The 26788-nt window shown below is 38.2% G+C and overlaps 1 protein-coding gene across 1 annotated transcript in view; it reads right to left on the reverse strand.

Annotated features, from left to right (window-relative positions):
- ZPR1 (ZPR1 zinc finger) overlaps positions 1 to 26788 on the reverse strand; it is a gene marked incomplete in the record, with an annotated part of 429568 nt that overhangs the window by 352750 nt on the left and 50030 nt on the right. The window contains 1 exon segment of the mRNA XM_044081157.1: positions 15240 to 15401. Within this exon segment, the coding sequence (XP_043937092.1) occupies positions 15240 to 15401 (162 nt within the window).

A 26788-nucleotide genomic window follows, 5' to 3' on the forward strand; every position in this document is an offset into this window, starting at 1 on the left:
TAAGGCAGGCCTCCGAATACACATCATCTAGGATGTCTAAGACAGGAGGCATAGCCAGAGGTCTGTGCTGAGGCAGCAAGAAAAAATCCCTAAGCCTTTTCTTGGAATTGGAGTACTCTTGGCCTTCCCAATGGAAGTGTTCCCTTAAGGTATGCAAGGTTTCCCCAAATGAGTAATCCTCTGGGGGGGGGGGGGGGAGACAGAGGGAATGGACTCCTCTGCATCAGAATCTTCAAAAGGGGAGTACGAATGTTTCTGTTCATCAGAGTGCTCTGAAATAATGGAGGCCTGGTCAGAGGAGGGGGACTCTTCCTCCACTCTGGGCCTTTTGTCCGGGGGGGGGGGGGGTGAGAACCCCTGATAAGAGTAATTAAATCCTCAGCCATTTTAAGCATCTGTTTTTTAGGCATGGGGCCTGGAGAAGGGCCCTGTGTAGCTTGTCTCTTAGAATGCATGGCTGCTTTAGACTTAGTGAAAGCCTTGATGGAAAAAGAAGAGGAAGGTCTGAAGACACCTTGAGAGGAGGCAGACCTGTCTACACTTTGAGTTTCACCACCAAGAGTGGCTTCGGAATCTGTAGTCGGGGTTTGGGCCGAGGAGCCTGCGACCTCGGGCACAGTAGACACCGCCAATGAAGTGTCGTCGGTATGCAGGGGCTGCGTAGGCGCCTCGCTGAGAACCGGACCACCTGTAGTCGGCTTTGGCGTGGTGTCGGTAGAGGCCGCAGACCTCGTGTGTCGGTCCTTATCTTTGCATTTTTTAGACAAAACTGGAGTCGGAGTATCCGACGACATAATATAGTTAAATTCTTTGCCAAAATAGGGCTGGGTGAACTCCGCCCGACGCTTAATGGTGCGTTTGTTGACTGTTGCACAAAAACGACAGACCGAGACGTCGTGGTCTGGGCCTAAGCAAGGAATGCAGAGGGAATGAAAATCCTTATGCAGTATTTGCTTCCCACATGAAATACAATTATTAACTTTGTCTGACATCGGTCTGAGGCAAGAAAAGTTTCCCCAACGGGGTACTTAGCTTTCAAGAAGACTTCGGTTGCAAAATTTTCGTAATTTCAGGAGCTGGCCAACCGGCACTTGCGAACTGCTTCTGCTTCGGGCACCGCACGGCAAGAAAGACAGAAGAAAATGGCGTCGGCTGGTTCTTTTATACCCCTGTCGCACTGACGTCAGGGAAGAAGCGACGACAACCGACGCCGGACCTAGACTTTGGAATTCGGCCGACCGAGGACTCGCCTGACGGCAGGAGAACCCATCTGTTATGACTGCAGCTGTATGCACGATGAACATCTGGGTTTTTGTTGCCATCTGTTTGAAGTATACATTCAGTTGCCTTTGTTTGTCTGGCGTAAGGTAAGCCATCTGGGTAGTTGTATTCAAGCTTGAACCCAGGAATGTAATTTTTTTGAGAGGGTACCAGTTGTGATTTCTTTTCGTTTGAGTATCCTAGGCATGTTAGAAGCCTTTTTACAAACGCCAAATTTTGAAGAAGAATGTCCTTGTTTTCTGCTCGAATGAGACAGTCGTCCAAGTAAGGATAGATTTGGATTTGTATGCTTCTTTGTCTGCAAAATACAACTGCTGGTACCAGGCACTTTGTAAAGACCCGGGGCATAGTAGATAAGCCAAAGGGCAGGGCAGAGAATTGGTAATGCATAAAACCTGCCTTGAAATGGAGGTATCTTCTGCACAATTCCCTTACTGGGATATGCAGGTATGCCTCTTTTAAGTCTAGAGTCACTAACCAAGCGTCCTTGCCCAGCATGGCCGGTAGCTGTTGTAAAGTCAGCATTTTGAATTTTGGAATGTCCAAGAACATGATCAAAATCGGTAAGTTCAGTATTGGACGCCAGGCATGGTCTTTTCTGGGTACCAGGAACAGTCGAATAAAAACCTTGTCCTTTTTCCTGTTCTGGTACTGGTTGAATAGCCCCCATATCCATAAGGGACGTAACTTGTTTCTGAACCTCTGCCCATTGATTTTGTGGCAGATCTGGCCAACCATTTGGAATTGGCAAAGTATGGAAATGAAATCTGTACCCCTGGGATACTAAGTTTAATACCCACTTGTCCTGGGTAATACTGCCAAATTTGAGCATGAAGTGCTAATTTCTCCCCAAGGGGGCTGCCAAAAGATAAGTGCTTGGTGATGGTAGAGGGAAGTCATTGAGACTGCTTACTGTAGGGTTGTGCTTTGTTTCCTCCAGATTTGGAGGTAGAGGCACCCCATTGCTTTGACCTGTAAGAATCCTGTGATTGGTATCTAGAGCCTTTTGAGCGCCTAGATTTGGCTTGTGAGGCTCTATTGGACGCAGGGAAGGACCAATTTTAGTGGGCCAGTGCCTAATGAATCTGGGTGGCTGTACTTGTAAGAAATCTTTTACAGTTTGCATAGATTTAGCTTCGTCTTCCATTTTCTTTAAAACCTCTTCTGCCTTATTACCAAACAGAGTATCATGCTGTAAAGGTGTATCCAACAATTTAGCTTTAACATGATCAGGCAGATTTTGCTCCTTGAGCTAGGCATGCCTTCTAATGACAGATCCAGTAACTGCGGCACTGCAAGAGGCCTCCAAGGAATCAAAACCACATTGTAAAGTATGCTTTCCAACCTGTTCTGCTGCATGCAATAATTCCTGTACTCAACATCACTTTCTGTTTCAATAAGCCCATAACATGCTGTTGATATTTAAGCATATGAAACTGGCAGTTTAAGGCCCTAATTGCCAAGGTTGCAGACGTATAAACCTTCTTTCTCCATCTATCCAGCGCCCTGGAATCTCTATCAGAGGGAGTAGGATTTTTGGCTGTACAGGCCTTTACACCTTTGGGGCCCCATGAAATAGTTTCAGGATCAGCAGCAGGATTTTTGAATAAAAATTTGTGGGAGTCAGGAACCCTATAATATCTGTCTGGCTTGCTAGAAGCTGGAGGTAGGGAATCAGGAGCCATGCTTGATTCCAAAAACACATCATCAACAATGTCCAATACAGGAGGTATAGCCAAAGGCCTATGCTAAGGAAGAAGAAGGAAATCCCTTAGTCTCTTTTTTGATTCAGAGTAATCCTGACTCTCCCGTGTTCCCTTAAAGTATGCAGGGTTTCTCCAAAAGAATAATCCTCAGGAGGAGATGCAGATGGGATGGATTCCTCTGCATCTGAATCCTCATAGGGTGGTATAGAAAATTCCTGATCAGAAGAGGAATCAGAAGAAATAGAAACCTGTTCTGAAGATTCATAATCAGTGCCTTGCCTAGGCCTCTTAGCGGGGGGGGTTGGGAACCCCTGATCAAGGTAATTAAGTCTTCAGCCATTTTGATCATCTGTTTTTTTAGACATGGGGCCTGAGCACGTGGCTCATGTGTCGGTTTTTTAGACTTAGAAGTTGTTTTTGTCTTTGAAGCTGGCATTGGTTTTATATAGAAATGTTGAGGCCTGAAGACACCTTCAGAAGCCGGTGCCTGCTCAGCGGCTCTGGACCCATCCGAGGGAGAGACATCCGCGGGTACAATATTCTGAGAATGTCGCTGCATACCGGACTCCGCATAGGTCTCGGTAGAGGCCTGCAACTCAAAAGTAGTGGGTATCAAGGGCTGTGAAAGCACCTCACTGAGTACCGGCGAACCGGCGACTGGCTTAAGAGAAAATTTGTCGTCGGTTTTGGACCTCGACAGTCTGTCTCTGTCTTTTTCTTTGTGTTTTTTGTGAACTCCGGTGGTCTGATTGCTATCCAATGACATTTCAGGGTAATTAAATCTAGATCCAAAATATTTTGAAGCAAAAATATACCGACTCTTAATAGTTGGTTAAATCTAGCACAAAACCGACAGCAAGGCATGTTATGATCTGGGCCTAGGCAAGGAATACAGTACAAATGAAAATCCTTAGGAGGCATTTGCTTCCCACAAGTAATGCAATTATTAATTTTTACTGACATCGGTAAGGAGCAAGAAAAAGTTTCCTCAATGGGGTACTTAGCTTTAATTGAAGACTTTGGTTCTGAAACTCGAATGCGAAAATTTCAGGTGTCGGCCGACCGGCACTTGTGAACTGCTTCTGCTTCGGGCACCGCGCAGCAAGAAAATCTAAATAAAATGGCGTTGGCTGCATGTTTTATACCCTTGATGACCTGACGTCATGGAAGAGGAGACAGCAACCAACACAGGACCCAAGACTTTGATATTCAGGCTGACTACCCTAATGTAATGACTGCAACAGTGAAACACGAAGAACATTGGGCACCTGTATCGACGGTTTTGAGATGGTTGGAGCCAAAGAAGACTGAGCTGAGGATACTGATTTATGCTCCGAAGATAACTTTGGGACCTTAGATCCGATCACTGGTGAAAAAGGAACACAGTGGGATCTCTTTTTGTCCTTAGAAGGAGGGGTTGAGACCTCCAACGCAGAAATGCCCTCTAAGAAGTGAGACTTGTAACCCTTTCAGAATGAGTTTATTTTTGCGCTCATTAAGAGTGCATTGACTGAAACTCTTGACAAATGTCAGATGGAGGTAGCACCAAAAGGTGGGACACTCCCAAACAGTATACACAGTCATCATGAGAATCACTGTTGGGTAACTTGCCCTTACATGAAGTACAATGCTTAAAGCCTGAAGTACCCTTTTTATCAGACATCTTGACAGAGAAAAAACACCACAGGCCAACTGTATAATCCAACTATAATCAAGGTCAACTCTGTTCAAAACAAGTCATAAATATAACAATACATTGATATGTAGAGAAAAGAAAGGAAACCCGAATAAAAGACAGCTAATAGGTTAAACAATACCAAATATGGTACTGAAGAAATACAACAAGGGTAAGGGAGGAAGGCCATACCAACAATGGTACTTGAAAGTGTAGAACGGTAACTATGGGTAGAGAGAAAAAATCAAGGTCGGACCAAAGAAAAGACACTAGAAAAACTAATCGCTTAATAAAATATGAGGATATCCAAAATTTTTCACACAAATATCAAAAAAGTTTCACTTAGCTGAGAGCGCGTCTGAAATGCGGCTTTACGCCTACGCGGCAAACGAGATCTGTGGTAACAGGGAAAAGTGCAATCTGGGTAGAGACTTAGCTTGAGTATTTTTTGGCTGGTGTGAGGTTGGTAAAAAGTCCGACTCGGTTCCGAGGGCTCAGAACTGAACCCATCAATGAATGGAAAGATTAACATCAGTTATACATATAAAAGGTCCATATTTAAAAACTTGAAAAATTATATAATAGCATGTATGTGAAACTTAAAAAAGTTTTATATTGCACATACATGGCCATTAAAAAAAATAAGTATGAATGGTTTATTTAAGCACATAAAGGAATAGCCTGCGCAAGTGTCTAAGTTTATTGTTATACAATAAGTTGGTAAAGACCAGCAGGGTGTTACCACAGAAGAACATCTGAATAAGTAGGAGCTGAAATGGCAACTTATTTTGAATGTTACCCTGGAATAAATGAATGTTGCTTTATAAATTCTGTTTTGAAATTGAAATAATTAGAAGTGTGGCAGTATTTTTGTAATTTTATATATGTATAGTGTATGTGCAATATAAAAGTGTTTTTAAGCTTCACATGCATGTTATCATTTTTAAAGTTTTTAAATATGGACCTTTTGTATGTATAACCTAAGTTTGTTTATTTGGATATTTAAGGAGCTTGCAAGTATTCTGTATTTAAGTAATTGTTAAGCAATTTTAATTTGGGAAGTTGACTGGTGTATTACAAAACAGGAAGAGTATTTAAACAAGTGTTTTTGATTGTATAGATAGTTCTGTTGAATTCTTAGTAAATTAGATGAAAGCGTTTAACTTTGTACTATTTATCTCACATTTATTCTGTGATTTTATTTTTCCCATTAAAGTAGATTTTCAGTTTCGGAGTTTCTTCTTGCTGGCTGCCTTATAAACGCTGCTACCACATACAGAGTTTTTGCTCTTTTTGGTTTGGTGTGTCCGTTCTAGGTCTGGTTTGTTGTCATTATGTCTTCTGGAGTAGGAGCAATGGTTGAAGATGGAACAAATAATATTCCTAATATATCTAGTAATGGAGAATTAACTATGTTATTACAGCAAGTAAGCCAGGAATTAAAAAAAACGTTGGGTTGCAGTTGTCTCAGTGCTCCTTTCAGGATGTTATGTCTAATGGTGGAAGTTTGAGGCTCCCTCTTACTCAGCGAACACCTAATACAAATATGGCTCCAGTGTCATCGGCTAATCAAGTAGTTTCCCAGTGTGAAAGGCTAATAAATTTGATTTTAATGGTTCCAGTTTAATGAACAGGGTCATAAATGAAGGTAATACCATCAGTAGCCAACTGCTTAATTTTGATAAGCAGTTAACTGTGTTTAAGAAGCTGGAATTAGAAAACGGTTATCTCATTAAAAATGTTTTGGCTAATATAGTACCTAGAGGGCTCCATTTATGGATGTTTCCGAACGGTGTCCAAAAAGGTTCAGAGTTTTATGACAAACTAAGACATCTTTAATAAAGCCAGTATTGATGCTCTCAGATGTATGATCAAGTATAATGATTTAAAGATAGAACTATCTAATGAACTTGACAGTTTAAACATGGCTTTATTAAATGAAGTCATGTTTGAACACTATTCAGTAACGTGGTGTTATGATAATCTTGTTCATCCAATAAGGCAACAACAGGAAGCGGAACCAAGGGAGGTGACTTATGAGAAAGGTGCAGGTCCCGCCCCTTTAGAACACTGTGGTTTTTGGAGATCCAAGAGGTTAATGGAGAAGAGGGAAGAACAGACGGCTCCAAATTCCAGGAAAGAGAACTATGTCAGACAAGGGGTGAAACTGAAGTGCTTCCAAAACAGAGCAGCTCAGAAGTAACTAATAGTAGGTGAGAGTTTTAACAGTATTAATAAAATTGACTACCCTGTGCAAATATATAATTCTACAGGCGATTATCTGTTTAATTTTTTGGACAAAAATATTAGTGTGCGTCATGCTGACATTTTAGCCAAAGGATTGAGTTTTGCTTCTTCAAGAAGAGCCTGTACTGCAGGCACTTTAACGGACTTAAAAATATATACACATAGATTAAATCTTGCTGTGTGGTTTAATAAAGAGAGACAAACAGAGAAAATGTGAATGTTTTAAAGAAATCTAGTGTTCAATCCTACTCTTAATTTTATGGAGAATGTGTTAGAGAAAAGTATGCGAAAACGAAATTTGTGGTTTGCTGTTGAAACCACCTGTTCAAAAGTGCTTTAACCTATCTAAAGATGATACAAATTATTTAAAAGATTTATATGATGATGCTAATATTAGAGTAAAAAAGTTAAGTTAGAGTAATAAGGCTGGGGGGATAGTAATTATGAATAAGGAAGATTACATCAATAGAATGAATGGTGTGTTACTGGAGGATGAATATAACTAAATACCCTGGAATGCTTATGGGAAGACAGACATAGCATATTTGATTAATAGTAGGGTTAATCAACCAAATTAATATATTTTTTGGAAAATAATGAGCCAGTGATATCCAGGATATTTGGGATTCCTAACATACATAAAGATATTATGGACTCAATAAATTACTGACTCTAATCTATCAAAAACACATTTCTAAATTTATTGCTATGGTAGTTAAAGCATCTGTGTAAAGGGTGTCACAAATTTGTAAAGATACTTGGCAGCTTTTAACAAGATTAAATGAGTTAGAATACAATGACAACTGTTTTTTGTCACTTTAGATATTAATAATTTGTATTCTACAATACCACATACGACCGGTTTAGACTGGTTTGAGGAAAAACTTTTACAAATTGGGATTTTAGACTCAAGAGCCAGATTAGAGACTATCCTTACGGATTTGGTATCATCTAATAATTTCTTATAGTTTGAAGGTCAATACTTTAAACAAAATACAGGTGTAACAATGGGAGCAATTTGTACTCCCAGTCTTGTCAACCTAGTAATGGCTTACTGGGAATCAACATATTTATTCAAAAGTAACTTTGTTAAGTGTTGGTCCTTGTACACCCATTTTTTTAGATGAGACAGAGGACAAATTGAAAGAATTTAACTTTACTTCTGAGACTACACAATTTTTAAAATGTACTAGTTGGTATGATCAAAACAGCTGGTCGACACCCCTACGAGAGGTGAAAATATCCTGGACCTGATCCTAACCAACATAAGTAGCCACTGTAGCACCCCTACAGTGTCATCCTCCTTGGTAAGATCTGACCATAAAAAGAGATCACTTTTGAAGTCACCATCTCCTCTGCCAACCCCCGTCAGGGTCAAATGAAAAAACTTTTCCAAAGCTGACAACAATCTCCTCAGAGAAGGTATAAAGCAGCTTCACTACCAGTGTCCCTTCAGTTGGAACTAGCACTAATGTCCAAGCCTACACCAAAAAACTATATGAGCACCTACATAGCTGCATGGACTCAGCAATACCAGACAGGACCAAATCATCTTCCTTAATGAAGAGTAAACCTGTCGGGTGGACAGCAGCAACAAACTAACTCTATGATAAAAGGAAAAAATTGTTGTCCAGGACCAAAGGAACACGTGCCAAGTTGGAGGCAATCTCTCCTTTGTCTGAACAAGCAAATAAGGTCACTGGTGAAATCCTTTAAGGCTAACTTCCAGTCCAAATTGGCCACATCCACTAAGGACAATCATAAGGCCTTCTTCACATATGTCCGCAATCTCAAAGAACACCCAAATCTAATCTGACCTGGTGGTCAACTCCACCACATACACAAACCCCATAGATGCAGCCAACCTGCTGGCAAACAGGTTCAGTGAAAATTTCACCCCCCTGTCCACCTAATCAGTACATCAGGACATCCCCAGCACCTGCCCTCTTCCCCTCATCACCAGGGAGCAGATCCTTAATGCGCTGACAAAGGCAAAAAAATAGTCTCTCCATGGGACCGGATAACATCCCTGGTTGTATCCTACATGAGCTCTCAGCTCCATTAGACACCCTATTCAACCAAAGCTTGAGCACCGGCTTCGTCCCAGCTGAATGGAGGACAGACACTGTCATTCCTCTACACAAAGGTGACCCACTGACCCAGGTAATTATAGGCCCATCAGCCTAACTAGCCTGATCTGCAAAGCCATGGAACGCATTATCATGGACCTTATAAACAAGGACAATGGCAACCTCCAAATGCTAGACCCCACACAGTTTGGTTTTGTCAATGGGAGATCATGCCTGTTAGACTTGATCGAATTCTTCGAAAGAGTCACCAAAGACATGGACGAGTGGAAGACGATACACACCACCTACCTTGATCTAGCCAAAGCCTTTTGACACTATTATGCCCGAGTGGGGAATAAACTCTCCCACCTAGGCATCATCCTGTATGTTACCAGATGGATAGCTAACTGGCTCATTAATAGAACCCACTCAATTCAAGTAGGGGAAGTCACCTCTAGTAGTAGACTCGTAATGAGAGGTGTACTCCAAGGATTGGTCTTCCGGCCTCAAATGTTTAGGATATACTTTTCTGAGGTGCAAGCCAAAACCAGTGGTCTGTGGCTGACCAAGTTTGCAGATGATTGCAACCTGGGCACAATCTTAAATTTCCCTAGTGATGTGATCCTCCACCAAGAGGGCCTTACCCAAACTAATGACTGGTGCCGGATGCACGGCCTCAAACTGAATGCCAAGAAATGCATCATTATCGCCTTTGGGGAAAATGGCATCCCCACTAATTATTGCATTAACAACAATGTACTAAGCATGCAGTCGTGATGGACTTTGTCAACCAGGTTGATAGCAACCTCACTTTTGACCACCACGTTGCCTCCGTTGTACGGAAGGCTTTTTATACGGCTCACCTCATAAATAAAGGTATTTCATCCAGGAACAAAATTGCCCCCTTCGATATGTACCTTGCCAAGCACATGCAGCAGCTGGAGAGACCACAGAGGTTCCTGACCAGGAAAATCCAGAGTCTCAGACACCTATCCTAAACAGACAGGCTAAAAGCCCTGTCCCTCCCTCTACTCAGTCTCATACAGACTGCTCAGAGGTGACCTGTGTCTGGCATACAAGACCATTTCAGACCCAGCCTTGATGGAGTTGGTGCATATTCATAAGATAAACTCCACTCAGGCAACCCGCACTCAAGGCCTTAACCTGGTCTGTGACATTAATGGAACTTGTTGCCAGGACAGATGCATGTCCCAAAGACTCCCCCATCTGTGGAATACACTCCCTCTCTATGTCAAGCAGAATACATCTCTAGCCCTCTTTAAGAGGAACGTGGACGACTGGATGGGAAACAGAAAATACACCCCTGGTTTCCCACCTGTGTCCCTGCTGTAGAGGGGAAACAGGTTCTGACTTTGAGGAAACATGGGCAAAATTCTTGGCTAGGCTTATACGGGCCTCCAGGCCAATAGCCTAGTATCATCCTATGAACCTCATTTTTTGGATGTTGAGATAATTAGGAAAAGATATTTGTCAAGTATTTATAGAAAATCAAACTTTTCTAACATATCTGCACTATACCAGCTGGCATTCAAGACATCAGAAAAAAGCGGTGGTCAAGAGGCCAGTTGGTTAGAGCAGCAAGGATGGTTACAGAGGACAGGATTTTTTGAAGGAATGTGATACTATAATAGACATGTTTTTAAAAAGGTTATTTCGTTGAGTTTGAGAGATATTAAAAATGAGGAAGTGTTGAAAATGGTTCAAAGAATGTATTGTTCATTGTCAGGTGGTGCTACAAATGGGAATACTAATAAGATTGTAAATTCCCACACTGCTAGTGTAATATGGAGGAAAGATGACAATACTGACAACAATAATAACGGTGGGTCCAACAAAGAGTATAACACTTTTACTTCTACATTTACTTTGGACACGTATGGTATTGTGAATATTTTAAGAAATAAATGGGCAATATTTTCAATGCGTAGTCATATTTTTGGTTTGGTGGGAGGAAAACCTATAATAGATTATAGGAAGGAAAAGTCTATTAAAAGTTTGTTAGAAAAACCTAAAAAGTGAAGTTCAAATAGGCAGAATGTGATGGTCAAGTGTGGCAAATGCTCCCAATGTTCCCACATTCTTACAAAGGACAGAATTATGGTACGGGATAAGATGTACAATAGGTCATTTTTCATGCGACTCCAAGAGTAGTGTATATAGTTTATTGTCAATTATGTCTCGTTTGTAAGACCTGTAGAAAACTAAAAGGAATATATGAGCATCAGATGGACATTTAAAAAGAAAAATGTATGAATGCTTTATTTAAGCACATAAAGCATGCCCTACGCATGTGTTTCCAAGACCAGCGGGGTGTTATCACAAAACTACCCTGGACTAAACGAATATCGCTTTATAAATTCAGTTTTGAAATTGAAACAATTAGAAGTGTGACAGTATTTTTTTTATAATTTTATATATGTATAGTATATGTGCAATATTAAAAATGTGTTTTTTTTTTATGCATAGCCCAAGTTTGTTTATTTGAATATTTAAGGAACTCGTAGCTGTCCTGTATTAGGTAATTGTGAAGCAATTTTAATTTGGGAAGTTGATAGTATTACAAAACTGGAAGAGTATTTAAACAAGTGTTTTTGATTGTACAGACAGTTCTGAGGAAGTCTTAGTAAAGTAGACAAAAGCACTTTATATCATATTTATTCTGTGATTTTATTTTTCCCATTAAAGTAATTTTTCAGTTTCGGAGTGGTTTCTTGCTAGCTGCCTTATAACCACTGCTACCACATATGGAGTGTTTGCTCTTTTAATATAAAACAGGAATAAACACAGATTTTCAGTAGATGTTATATTTCTGAACAAAGCTTGGCAGACACACAAAGTTAAACATTTCTTGAACAACTGGGTGTTTCTTTACCAACTGGATTACTGCACTTAGACAAAAACATGTTACAAAGCATGTTACAAAGCAGTTACTCCTTGCTACTGCAATGCATTCATACTGGGGATTGGCATAATGGTGAAGTTGTTTATCTCACAGACAAAATCTACAGGCTTTCAATCTCACCTTTGAAAGAAAAATTGGCTAGACTTAAAACGTCCCACAATGGCAGTTGCTCTAATACTTGCCTATGAACAATGAAAGACTAATAGCACTGGCAGGTAACAATAAACATTAATACACTGCTCGCCATTTGATGTCAGCACTAGTCTTAAGCAGGTTATCTATATTACATGATCAAAGCTTTAGGTAGTCGACTACCTGAAGCTCAATCAGTAAATGTCAAAGACCCAAAACTGTGAATGGCAGTTTGCACACAGGGAAACAATTTGTTTGGCCGTTATGTGGATTTCTACCCTTTCTGCAATGCAGAGCAATCTTGGAGTTGGTAATATTTAGTTGGGTTTGTGTTTTTTTTTAAAGGTGAGACCACGGCATTGTTTCCCTGTGTGGAAACTGCCATTTGCGTTTTGGGTCTTCAACATTTAGTGATCGATGTTTAGTTATTCAAGTAACTAAACATTTGATAATGTGATAACAGACCCTTAAGGAGGTGCCTCCTATCTGCGTTACATATGTTGAATCTGGACTTCTACTAAACTATTAAGATGCCGCAGAATGTAGCTGGTTCTTAACTTGACCAGAGAAAAACATGTCAGGTCAGAATGAAACTCAATATGCAACTTTGCTGCTACTGGAAATAGGCCTGCAGACCATTACAAACCCATAGGCCTGCAGACCATTACAAACCCAACCACAAATCCATAATTCAGCAGTTCCCCTCAGCCTCAAGGAGGGCAAAACAAAACAGATTGGGGAAATTCTAAGGCTGCCCATCCAATTACCTAGGCAAACCCTGAAGGTGGTAATGGTGCTATTCTATTTGGCATGCAGCTGAAGTTTGTTTTAGAGGTGGTAGAAATGCTGGGATACAAATCTTTTGTGCCAGTATGTCTTATTTATCTGTTGATGAAGGCTTACTTCCTTTAATCAAATATTTGATGAACCAAATGTTCTGTAAAGAAATATAAGGACAAAGAGAGTTGGATCCTTGATGTGAAAGGATATTTCCACATAGAATGAGTACAGATACAAAGCTGACAATATGTCTTGATAACCACGATTTTTGATGCCACTGATCTTTTTAATTATGAATCTCAGAGGACTCTCAAGATGATTGATATGTTTAGGACAAATACATGCCAAAAGGTACATTTTATTCAATAATGGGTCTGATGAGATACCATTAAAGGGAAATTCAGACTTCTTTGTATCCAGAAGAGATGATTCTGGAAATCAGATGAGCTCTATCGAATGCTTTCTGAACCACTATGGAGGCATGATGAATTAGCTACAATGCCCAGATCCCTTAAAGTTATGTCTGAATGGAAGGGTGCGTTATCTATATAGCAAGTGATTTTTTTTTAATTAAAAACTACAAGCTTTCATATTTAACTTGAAACCACAGTGATTAATATGGTCTAACTCTTATTGGTGGAATTGTGAGCTGGTGTAAGATTGAAGAACATTTCATTTGCAGGTGTCTCCAAACTTGGATAACCACAGGCTAGAAGTGCTGGCCTGAAGATCTGACAAACAGATGCTAAATAGGCGAGGGCTCAACAGTGAGCCTTGTGGTAGACCACTGGTAATTTTTTTTTCCAGAAGTGGCACCTGCAACTCTAACTACATGGATTCTGCCAAATAACCAGTTGGCTAGCCACCACAAAACATATGGTTTTATATTCAGATTTACAAATCTGTCAATAACCTATGCATGCAGAATAGTATCAAAGGCCCTGGCTAGGTCCAGATATGCTACATGTACTGCACAACCACTATCCACTTCCTCTGTTACTTTTTCAAAGACGTTAATGAGGTTAATAAAGCAGGACCTTCCTTTGACACACTTGAATTGATGAGAACACAGTGTGTACAGATTTCCAAAGTCTGAGATAATACATTCCACTGCTTTATATACGTGGCTAGTAAGACTAATGAGCCTACAGTTACCAGGAGCTAGGGTCAGGCCACCCTTGTGTAATGCTGTTATAAAAGTCTTACTGGCTTCAGGAATGTAGCCACCGTTAAGAGAAGCTTAGAATGAAGGGGTTATGCAGGGGCTCAGATAGGCCACATTTGGTACATTATGGTACATTATCAGGGTTCATGGATGAGGTGTTCTTAGCTTTTGAAGATGGCCAATGACATCTGGCTTGCCATACAAGCACAAGATAGTGACCATGTCTCTAATGCTGCTCCATATGTACTGAAACAGGCTGAGATTGTGTAGGCTATTAGTCCTGGATGAAAAACAAACATGTTCATTGCAACTACATTTAACTTGGTGACAGCCATCTGTTGCTTACTATGACTATGAAAAAGGTTCTCAATCTTAAGAAAACTTTGCAATGCAATTTACATGCCTTAAAATGTAAACACGCCACCTTTGTACAATGTCTATGCAAGCCTCACTTTTTGTCAAAAGATTAAGAAGTGGCAAAATGAGTTCATTTTGAATAATTCCCATTATCCCATTTAACAAACATTAAGTGAATACATTTTCCATTACTGCACTTTGTTTTAGTCTGTTATCACAAACAGCTTACAGTCCATCCCAAATTTAAAAAGTACTTTAAATGCAGGTAAGACAATATGCAAATGCTTTTTAGCAGTCTGTCAAGTTTACATACAGACACATGGGGAAGGCCACCTGTGTGTGTTTATGTACCATTATACTAAGTTTACATAAAAAAGTACTTCCACTGTGATGCTAAAATAACACAAGCACTCTTCAAATGAAGACCCCCACAGGCAAACATTTAAACAGACCAAGTCAACAAGACTGGATGCTGCACAGATTACCCACTTATGGGATTTTGTTACCACCTATTAAAATTCAAAAATCTTAGTAACCACAGGAAATAATGTAAAGGATACAATTGCCAAAACTCCACAGCAGTGCAGAAAAGAAAGCCAGTAAATGTCCATACACCTGTAGGCAAAGACCAAGTCAAGCCAAACAGATATGGTACACAGTTTAATACTGATAAACAATACAGATTGTGATGAAGTTTCTGTGGGTGAAACGAAAGCACTTATTTGGTATGAACATTTTGTATTAAACTTTACACCATATTGGTTTGTCTTGGCTTTTTCTTTGCCTACAGGTGTATAGACCTTTACCGGCTTTCTTTTCTGCACTGCTGTGGAGTTCTGATAATTCAAAAATCATAAGACAAAAATTAACAGATGGCAGTAAGCATGTACTCTCAAATAGTTACCTCTTTTGAGCTAATTTTAAGGGTGTAGCAGACTCCTTGATCACAAATCCTTCCAGCTGATTGGATGTCGGTATTGGTCCAATTGCAGTCCTCACAAGTGAAGGAGCTCACAATGATTTCTTTAAAAAATGGTATCTTTGTCAGCAATAAACGTGTCACTCCCTGAAGGTAAATAAAAAAAAAGCACTTAGAAAGCACTTACAACTCTAATCTGCATTTTAGAGTAGGTCTCTGTGAAGTACTTCAGTACTACTGGTGTATACAAAACTGGCACATCACAAAAATTCTGTAGAACTTTTCTCAAAGAGACTCAAAACACTTTTTTTAAACTTACAGATGTAAAAGTGACCATCTACAGCCATCTCCTGCAACAGTGGACTGGATGTGATAAAGGTCAATAGGGATTCAGCACTATCCTCTGTTAAACTGACATTAAAAACATAAAAAAAAAAATACATATTTACTAACAAGTGTAGTGCAAAGTCAGAGCAGAAAGTGGAAGTCAGTCAGATGTACCATAAAAGATGTCCAACACCATTCCTATTTCCCTATAGCCTACACTGATCTTGGGCCCATATGATAAGGCATCAATTAATAGCCAGCATCGCAAGAACCCCCTCCCGAACCATTTTTAAGCCCTTACTGGTTCACATAAAGAAATAAGGAAATGTGTTTGCAGTAAGCCACTGTCTTTTTTTACAAGACTATAGAAAAAGAACTACAGAATGTCTTCATTAAAAAATTCTAATGAAATTATATACAACATTTCTGGGAGGGGAAATATCACTTGCAGAATATAGAAGGAAAACACCTATTTGCATGCCAATGTTACACCAGGTTTAAAAGCATCAATCAAACCAGTTGCGAAATTAAACCCAAATAAGTTATGAAAACATTAGTGCTTTATGCACATAATATCTGTATAGAAAAAAAGTTTTTTTCCTGTAATTGAGGGCTGTACAATAACATAACTTGATTATTTACTTAAAATTGTCTAAGCTAAAAGGTTTCATACAAATTTGATTAACTGGGTCTGATTTTCTAAATGAACAATTGCTGTTATACAAGAATGATCACTAGAATGTTAAAAATTATGAAGAGCTAGTCTCTAAAACTTTACAGTGAATTGCAATTTATTTTAGTAAACTTTGGTATTTTGGAGTTTCCTTTGCGATTCTAACCTTTATGACCTATCCTAGTATGTCTATTGTTACTTCACGTATTTAACACCTTTGTTAAACTATCATTTAAAACTCAGGCATGGAAGCATGCACGTGAGCACACACACACACACACACACACACACACACACACACACACACACACACACACACACACACACACACACACACTAATAGAAAACAAACTATAACAACATTTTTACAAACTATAACAACATTTTTCATGCATTATACATTACACACTTTTTTCTTTACAGTTGTCACTCTCTCCAACATTACATAAAATCGCTCATTTCATACTTTCTCTTAAACCTCACTCCTCATCAACATTAATCTGCATGTACTGTTTTAATAAATTCCATTTATTTCTTTGTAATTTGCCAATTCCCTTTTCTAAAGATCCCAGGTCTTTTACACTATTCAGTACCTCAATTACATCTAGTTTTTTATTTTCATTTTCTAGTAAATTGGCTGCCAAAAAAGCAAAGCCTTACTACGTCTGGACAACTCAGATCTTGTTAACCAGCTCAAACATATTATTTTCTAAATTACAGCCATTCATCACCCCTTTCCACTTTGATTTATAACCTTCTGCTTCTGTTACTTATGTGCCTTTACTGCATAGCGCTAAAATATCCATACAAATCAGGCAACCCTAAATCACCTTGTTCTATGGTGAAGACCAACTCATCACTCAACTCTTGCCCTCTTCCTTCTCAAAATTCCTTCAACTCTTTATTCTTGTCCACACATTCCCATAGGTTGATAAAAATATGCCTGACCTATATATAAAAACAGGGACCAAAAACATTTTCACTGCTTGTTTATGGATATGAATAGTAGGATGCAAGAGCTTCCAGTTTCTCAGTTTTGTATTACCTTTTGTCTAGTCTCTTCCCATGTACTTAGCTTCCGTAACAGAATCATTTTTAATCCATACACAAATGCTTCATCTTATCTTGTCCTCATAAGTATGTACATTGCTGATTCAATTCATGTGTGGATATACAATTTACCACTATGGTCTTTGCTTCATCTTCATTTTATATCCCAAAAACACCTGAAACTGTCAGGAAATGATCCACAACACTGAAAAGTCCTTTTTGGATTTATCAGGAACAAAATAATATCAGCAGCAAACAAAGCCAATTTTTCTTGATTATCATACCAATTTAATTCTTGAATTTGAGTCTTTTTTTTTTTGCGGATGGCTCTAAATATAAAAGGTGAAAGAGGAGACCCCTGCCTGGTTCCTCTGTTCAAACACAGCTTAACAGAGAAGAACCCTCCCACCTTACTTCTTACCTCTGGATTTATAAAATTTAATAAAATTATCTCCAAGACCTCTATAGGATCTCCTTTCCTCATCATAAGCTCCCTAAGTTTGGCAACAACCCTTCTACTTTCCGTTGTCCAATTTCTGCTAAACATTTGTGTTCTCTGGAGTGGGTATCAAAAAGTAGTCACTTAATCTTTCTAAATTCATGCATATTACCCAAATATTCCATTATTCCATTATTTTCCCCTCTAGCACTCTACAGTTGCTCCACTTCTTTCACTGCAAGATTTCCCTTATTCTACAATACTAACATCAGCCATCCCCTCTACATCATTACTATTAAACTATGTATCTTCTTTATTTCTACTCTATTTTTATATTTCATTTTAATTTTATCAGACTCACTAGCTCTTCCTTCTGAAGAAATTTCTATCTTTCCTAATAACTCTCAAATAACAGACTAACAAGAGAGAGGAAACTAAAGAATAAGCAAACAGGTTAGTAGCAAAGTGCCATTTTTTTTCATTAGGTTCACAGGTAAGTAATAAGCTAGCTGCCCTTGCAGTTTCCTCTTTTGTGCTTGAATTAACCTATCCCATTTGGTTACAGAGAGTGACCTTACCCATACCATGGTCAATAATTATATTATCCCTAATGAGAATAATGGGGATCATACCACATATAATTTAAAGTGACTCATGCATAGAATAAAGCATTAAAGAACAGATTCTGTCCATCAGTAGTACAAAGGGTAGTCCTGGGGTAATTTTTCTGTCTCCCACCCATACAGCCAAGTTGCATCTGAATATGTACAGGAATGAGTTTTATATGGATGGGGAGTTTGTTCCAAAGCAGAGTATTCCCAAAGATATCCAACAACCTAAAAGAAAGCAACAAAGAAAAAGAATCCACAACCGGCCACAATCCAAACACGAGTTTAATGAAAAGCTTTTGGAACTCTAGCGCCTCGGCTCTCAGCCTTCCAGGAGTAATTACTTCTGGAAGGCTGAGAGCCAAGGCGCTGGAGTTCCAAACGTTTTTATTAACCCTGTGTTTGGATTGTATCCCCAAAGATATACCCTGTCCCCACAAACCAATCCTCTTATGTTGCAGAAGAGGTTTAAATCCCTAGACAGAATATTTCTCATGTCATTTGACTTGACGTGGAGCGACTCCCATCAGTATTGGGTCAGTTTTTATTCACTGACTTTATTTAGTACAGAATTTGAAAGAGTTATTGGACATGTTTTGAAGCCTTTGATTAAACACACAAGCTTCCGTCAATATGAATGTATACAGTCTAACAAAGTTATTGTACACTGGGGAATACAGCTAAGTTATCGTATCCCACAGAATAATAGGCAAATTTTGTCAAAGTTCCTAGTATTGAATATACATCATCCATACCAAACATTTTCATAAATTTCTTCAGAAATCTACCTTTTTTTGTTACATTTTCCCTTTTATACTTATTGATACATAGTCATTATTTCATACCAAATTCCAGTCTCCACATACAAAAACTATACTCCCTGCTGAAAGATTATCACCTCTTCCAAAATTTTCAAAAGCTCCATAATAGCAGTTTTTGGTGGAATACAAACACATGCCAATATAATACTCGTCCCTTGTCATTTTCCATAATCTACTACTCTTTTTTTCCTCTTCTGTCACTACTGCAACCCCTGTATCAATCAGTATCAATCCACCTTTCCTCTCTGTCCCAGATATTCTGCTGAATATCCATCATGAAATCTTCTGTCAAATTCACATCCTCATTTCTACCTAAATGAGTCTACTGCAATATTGCTCCTCTGTCAAATTCACATCCTCATTTCTACCTAAATGAGTCTACTGCAATATTGCTATTTGCACCCTACATGTCTTAATATAACTGAATATTCTTTTCTTTTTGTCTATACCTGTAATATAGTTTACATTCCAAAAGTAATATGGACACAGTAGCCATTACGATACAAAGCTACTGCTCCCATTCATTACACATGAACCTTTTTTGAATGTATCCAACTTATACTCACATAATGCTTGGCAGGCTTATCTTTTATACAGCTTCTTTTTACCTCCATACAGACCTGTCATATTTTTCAGATTGTATGGGTTTTCATTAAGGCAAACAAAAAATTATCTAGACATTTTCAAAACTCTTCACTCATCTTAAATTTAACAAGCATATAAAACTATGTACATTTTCAACAAATAAAGTTAAACCCGTAAAATAACAGCAATTTGCCCCAAACAGATGGCTGCAGCCACAGGCATTACCTAATCTAAAAGTAATGTTACCCATGGTAAAGACAGCTTTCAGCCTGTGTTCCCACTTAAAATTATAGGCAACAACCAATGTTATCTTTATTCCCCTCCCAGATGTGAGTAACAGCCCGAATGCTTTCCGAAAACATTAACTTTTAGCCTTAAAAATGCATTGGCTAACTATATACAAACTAAACTGTGCACTGTTCTATTAAATGCATTAAATTATCAAGGCTGCTGGGGAGTCTACTATTTTTTTACTCACTTTCTCCAAATTTCAGTCAATTTTTCCACTGAACTGCTTGCCACTGTACCTTTACATTTTTCATTTCTCTCAGCAGAGTGCGCTCAGAATTCTCAAGATTGCTTGCACCTGCAGACAACTACTACCACGTAATTGTCGGCAACAAGGAAAAACAGCTAACAACTTTATAGATGCAAGGAATCTTTATACATTTCATTCAGAGCAGGCTTCTCCTGGCCACTTGCCTTCAGCTGTAGGCTTTATGTCTTTCACCAAGAGCATTTGCTAATGAGGAAAAAAATGGAAAACTTGTCACGAGTGTCATTTTTTTTTTAGAGCAAAGACTGTCCATAGCTCAAGCCAAGGATATCAATCCACATATCCACTCTTTAAAAACAAAATGGAGATTAATATCTTAATCCTGTGTATAATATAAGTCAGGTTCAACACTCTACTCGCTATCTTCCAACTCTTACTAATTTTGGAAGAGTCTCTTCTTGAGAAGCCTCCTGCTCGGCCATGCATTTTCTTCATTTCAACAATTCTTTTTTTCAGTTTTATCAGCTCGTCAGAATAGCTACATCCCTTAAGTGTTTCAATTTGTTTTAAACACTTCTGAGAGGATTTGATTGATTTTTTCCTCTAAATTACTGGAAGCCACCTTATGTACCAAAACTGAGACTTTAGCTGCTTTTTGCTGACTTCATTCAAGGTTTAACTTCTTTGCTGGTATCCAATCAATGTAATTAATAGCCAGTGACTGACCTACACCTAAATAGGTAGTTACAATGGTCCCTTTTTTCTTTTTTTAAATAAATACATTTGTTGCTACACTGGGAGAGCTCGAATAAACCTGTTGATCAGTGTTCAGCCATCTTGGACGTCCAAGGGTGATCACTGTTAAAAGTGAATCATAACATTTAATCAGAGTCCCAAATATTTAGACTGAAGGAGGAAACACAGTTCTAGAATTCCCTGCAGCATGCTGTGCCAACACAGTTTCATCACAGGACTGTACTTTTAGCTTCTACAGCTGAGTTGAGACATAGTCACACAAGTCTGAAAGGGGCAGTCACAAAGTCCTTGTGACATATTCAAAAGTATTGTCTGCATATTTCTGAAATAAGCTACCAATACACCTGCCTTGCAAAGATTTTATACTTCTTTCAGCAAAATACAACACAATAAACCAACCATTTAACAAAAATCAGTTCACTGACAAGAAGACGTTTTTCTCTTTCTTAAATTAGAGAGAAAGCAGTTTGGTTCTTCTAAACTTATTAGTTCTCTTAGTTTAACATTAGCTCATCTAGTAGACAAAAGGTGGTCCCCTTCATTTTGGGAGGCTGGAGGAGCTGTATACACAATTCACACTGGCTGAAAATACAATTTTTGATAGCAAAGATGGATTGGTCTTCAGTGCCACAAGGTAGTTTACTCAAACCTGTAACTCTAAAAAAAATACTTCCACCAGAAATAACAGCAACTAGAAACACTGTTTTCCATGAAAGGCATTTAAAGCTGCTACACATACAGACTTAAAAGGAGAGTGGATTTAGCTTCTTCCACAAAATTTGAATACCAAGAAGGGGTCTTCCCAGTTTTATTACGTGAAGATGTCTTCGGGAAGACCTTAAGAAATGGTTGTATTATTATCAGTGAAAATGCTGGTATATAAGCAGAGACACTGAAGACATGAACTTTTTGATTGATGAAAATGTAAATCCTGAACCAAATAAATGTCCTAGCAACCAAGAACGATTCAAAGCAGCCACACCTTGTAACAAGTCTACAAAGTAAATCTTTTCCACTTCTGGATGGGAAATCTTGTATTAGGCCTCCTAGTGTTTTCCAAAATACTACTGAAATTGAGCTGTTTTTAGGAATTAACACACAATCCTTCAGACTGATTACGAGTTAGAGAATGGAATGCATAACCTTGTCTAGCTGTGTCAGTTAAGCTTATAAGCAGATAATAACATGGTTGCCCTGCCAAAGGAGAAAACAGAATTACACTGGACTCATCTTTTTCTGTTCTGAACAGCACCTTCGGAAACAGAAGGAATACCTACATTAAGGTTCGAATCCACATGTGAATCATCACCATCCATCTTAGCAAGTCTTGTGAGAAATGCGGATGGGAAAAATAGTAGTATGACTGCTGTGATGTGTAGTAAACAGGTCCACTTCTGGGAGGCCACACATCTGTAAATATGTGTGAACCAGTTTCTATTTATATTGCTAAAGTTATACTCTTGCTTAAATCACCTGCTAATTGATTCATCTAGACCTGGAATAAGAATTGTGAAAACTATAAAGTGAATAGTGAAAGATTTTGCTTTGTTGGAAGGATCTGGTTCCTCCCACTGTAGCCCTGGCTCATGCTGAACAGAACATGGCTTGGCTGAAAACTGTTGGAAGGCTGTTTGATCCCCTGCAAACTGCTTTCAGCTCTTTCACACCAATTTCAAGTGACCTTTCTTGTCAAGACCAGCTGCACTGCGTACAGTGGCTGCTGATACAGCCTTCCCAAGGAAGAAACAAAATCTTGGGACATAAAAAGAAAATAATTTTTGTCAAATTTGTCCATCACAGGAATTTGTGTGTGTGTCTAGAAACATGAACAGCATCCAGTGGATCTGCAGACAGGTTGCATACATTTTTGGGCATGACAATTGTTTTCTCTTATACAAGATCCTGTACAACGAACTAAAACAATGTAGGACATGTACTTCAGAGCGCTCAAAAACTTGTCTCACTGTAATAACTTCTTACTGCATTCTTATCAGAGCTGTTGAAATCGCCGTTTGCCCAAAAGCAGGAGAACTTTTGTTGTTATCACTGAAACTAGGGTTCCCTGGAAATGCAGCTGAAAAGGAAAGTCAAACAGGCTTATAGCAACTTAATTCTAGAGATTGGGCTGTACAACTATACATAAAAATCAAAACTTAATTTGTCTTTCCCACTACCAAGTCAAACATTTGCATAATGGAAGAGTTATGTTTTGGTTTTCAGGATAAATAAATGGACAAAAATACAGATGTTAAATACTCTGACAAGTTACTGAGTCCAAATGGCACAGTTAAATACTGAAAGTTATGTTGAGCTATTTGGGATTCAATATATTTTTTCTATGATAAACACACTGCAAACTGAGCACAAGCAACTTCCATAGTCAGGATCGTCTTTTAAGAATCTTGTTACACAAAAACAAGTAGAGCCTTCTAAGTCACCATCTTAAGGGATGCATGAACTTGGGCAAAACTGTTGTATATTTTTGAGGCAGTGCCTTTTTTCCTTTTGCAAAAAAACAGCCTAGAATAGAAATCTCAACTTTTTTGACATATACCGCATATCCATTCATCCACAGCCCCTTTTTCCCCATTTCTGCACACAAGGACAGGGTGTCACTTCAAGGGTGGCAATCTACATCATACATTGTCTTTTTATTAATAAAATGATCCATCGACTAGATTTGTTGCACTTGACACAATGGTGTCTGGAACAAGCTGTACTTAAGGTTTCTGAGCAACCTTTTCATATAACCAACATACACAGTTTATAAAACCAAATTTGTGAGCAATTACCTTCTGCCATGCAGATGTTACAGATTTCTGTAGTCTCTCTAACTTTATTTGGGATATCTATGGCTGCACCTCTAATTTCCTTCTGAACATGAGCTATAAATGTGTTTGCTCTCCTTTGTAGTGCTGTGGTTGGTGAAACTATTGTTTGTTCCTTTCCTTCAATTTTAGTGTAACTTTTGATATACACATTTCTTTGAATGAAGACCCTAACTCAAAAAAGCAAGGCATAACAATTTAATCAACAGACATTTGAAATTTAACAGTCTAGAACAAATATCATTGTATAGCTTTGTTTTAAGCCACATAAATTTGTCTTCAGTATTACTCCTGACATAACCTTTCATGAAACCTCACAGCAACATATGCAGTCAACAATCTTGTAAGATGATGATAAAGACAGCAGAATGCTATGGTTTTATTTGAATTAAAAAAATGCATGTTTTGCCATTTTAAATTGTAAAACCCTACATTTCCAATGACGACTTAAATTCACTACTGGAACCACATCCTGTGAATCTAGACAATGACTTTTTTAAATGTTCAGAAAAGTGTGCTGCTACTGTCCAAGCTGAATCAGTGACACTCATTATCTGTATCTGAAAGAGGAACTGCTTACAGGCCAACTAAAAAAACATTCTTCCATAAAATGTAATATGTCCATAAAGGAAAATCCTTCCTTTCAAATGATATGAATCCCAGGAGGTCAGAGAAACCATATTCACTACAGAAAAATATTCCTTTTTACTAGATGAATCCAAACTCAAAAACAATGAGATCCTGCACCAAGGTCACTCCGCCAGGGAAACACAAAGTAAATCCAATAAAAATGGCAGGAGACTCCATGGCAAAAAGCAAGAGAGGCAAAACTTACTGTAACAATGTTTATTTAAAATGCACACACAGTGAGCACTTTCAGGCAAAAATACCCTTCATCAGACAAAGTAAAGGAACTAAAAACACTTATTTAAACATTGTAACAATGCATCAGAAGCTAATATTTTACCCTCCTTTTTCTTAAGACAGGTTTTAAAAGTATAGCTGTATTTAAACCATAGCCACATATAGTTGTATTCGATAGCATGCATGAGAGACACACTTTCACTACTATTGTGAAAGGTCAGATCAATAGAATCTCCCGATTATGTACCAATATAGAGCGGTTTGAGTTTGAGACAGGTGCCTTAACAGAGAATTTTGTGGATAGGGGGTACACTAGACAACAGATTGACTTGAATATAAGTAATGCAAGAACCAAGCGGAATTGGGTGGCCAAACCCTGGTACCATAGAGTTATCTAAGAAAGGACAACTAAGCGTCATACATGGAGATCCAATCAGGGACAGTTTTTGCTTACCTATAGCAGTGATACAGGGGGTATTTGTGACATTAAACGTGATTGGAGGGTATTGCATACAGACCAAAGGATAGCAGATATTGTAGGTGAACGACCTAGGTTCACCTTTAGAAGGAACAATAATTTAAAAGACATGCTTTGTCATGAGCCTAGAATGACTTCAAGCAATATCATGAAAACTGGGCGATTGGGAACCTTCCCATGTCACAACTGCAGGGCATGTGCCCACATTAGTTTTACTAATTCTTTTACACATCCCAGAACACAACAGGTATATTCATTGAAGGGATTTGCCAACTGCAGAAATAGGAATGTAGTTTATATGGTGATGTGCCAACTCTGCAATTCATATTATGTTGGTAAGACAAACTGTATGCTAAAGGAAAGAATATTTGGACATATGTTTGATATTAGGCATGATGTACGTAATGCATTAGCACAACATTTAGAAGAATTTACAGATCACTTTTTTAAATTCATGGTTTTACAGACTATACATAATAATGTGGGGGGTGATTTAACCAATGAAACTGAATGCTGTGAAACAAAATGGATCATACGACTAGGTGCGGATAGAAGCCCTGGTTTAAATACAGCTACACCTTTAAAGCCTGTCTTAAGAAAAAGGAGAGTAAAATATTAGCTTCTGATTGGTTGTTGCTGCAATGTTTAAATAAGTTTTTTTAGTTCCTTTACTTTGTCTGAAGAAGGGCATTTTTGCCTGAAAGCATTAACTGTGTATGCATAGCACTAACTGTGTATGCATTTTAAATAAACTTTGTTACAGTAAGTTTTGCCTCTCTTGCTTTTAGTTCCTTTACTTTGTCTGAAGAAGGGCATTTTTGCCTGAAAGCATTAACTGTGTATGCATAGCACTAACTGTGTATGCATTTTAAATAAACTTTGTTACAGTAAGTTTTGCCTCTCTTGCTTTTTGCCGTGGAGTCTCCTGCCATTTTTATTGTTTTTACTAGAAGAATTACAGCAAGAAGTTTTTTAACTTCTTGACCTTTTACAGGAACCTAGAAAAAAATCTGTCCCATATGTAGAATGAAAATTGTCTCAAAAGGTGTCAGTGATAAAAAAAATCTAAAATGTGAGTTAAAACACAGTTCGTGAAAACATGAGAGAATGAAGAAACAAACTGAATAACATAACAATTTATTCAAAAGGCAAAGCTTTCAGGTACAAGACCCTTCATCAGTGGTGATCTCATATCCTACTACATCACAATTTATATCAACACCAATTAGCTAAACATGTAAATGAAACCAACTCAGAACATAGTTCTATGTTCAAAGTTATTAGCATTCTTAACAAAAGTAACAGATGGGGAGATGATAATAAAAGTTAGAAATGAGTGACTATAAATGGATAGTTTTATCAGCATACAAATTATATCCTTGAAGCCTGTTCTTAGACAGAGACAAAATTGTTTGCACTAATGTTTGTGGTTATACGTTTTTGATATTTTTGTATTTGTTTTATAAGGATTTTGTGTATTAATTCATGTATTCATAAGTATTGTGTTTCTTTAAGATTTATTTTAAACATTTTATTGGCTGTGACTTAATTGGTGTTGATATAAATTGTGATGTAGTAGGATATGAGATCACCGCTGATGAAGGGTCTT

The sequence above is a fragment of the Protopterus annectens genome, chromosome 8.part0, assembly GCF_019279795.1.
Source record: "Protopterus annectens isolate FY-2018-M chromosome 8.part0, PAN1.0, whole genome shotgun sequence".
NCBI lineage: Eukaryota > Metazoa > Chordata > Ceratodontiformes > Protopteridae > Protopterus > Protopterus annectens.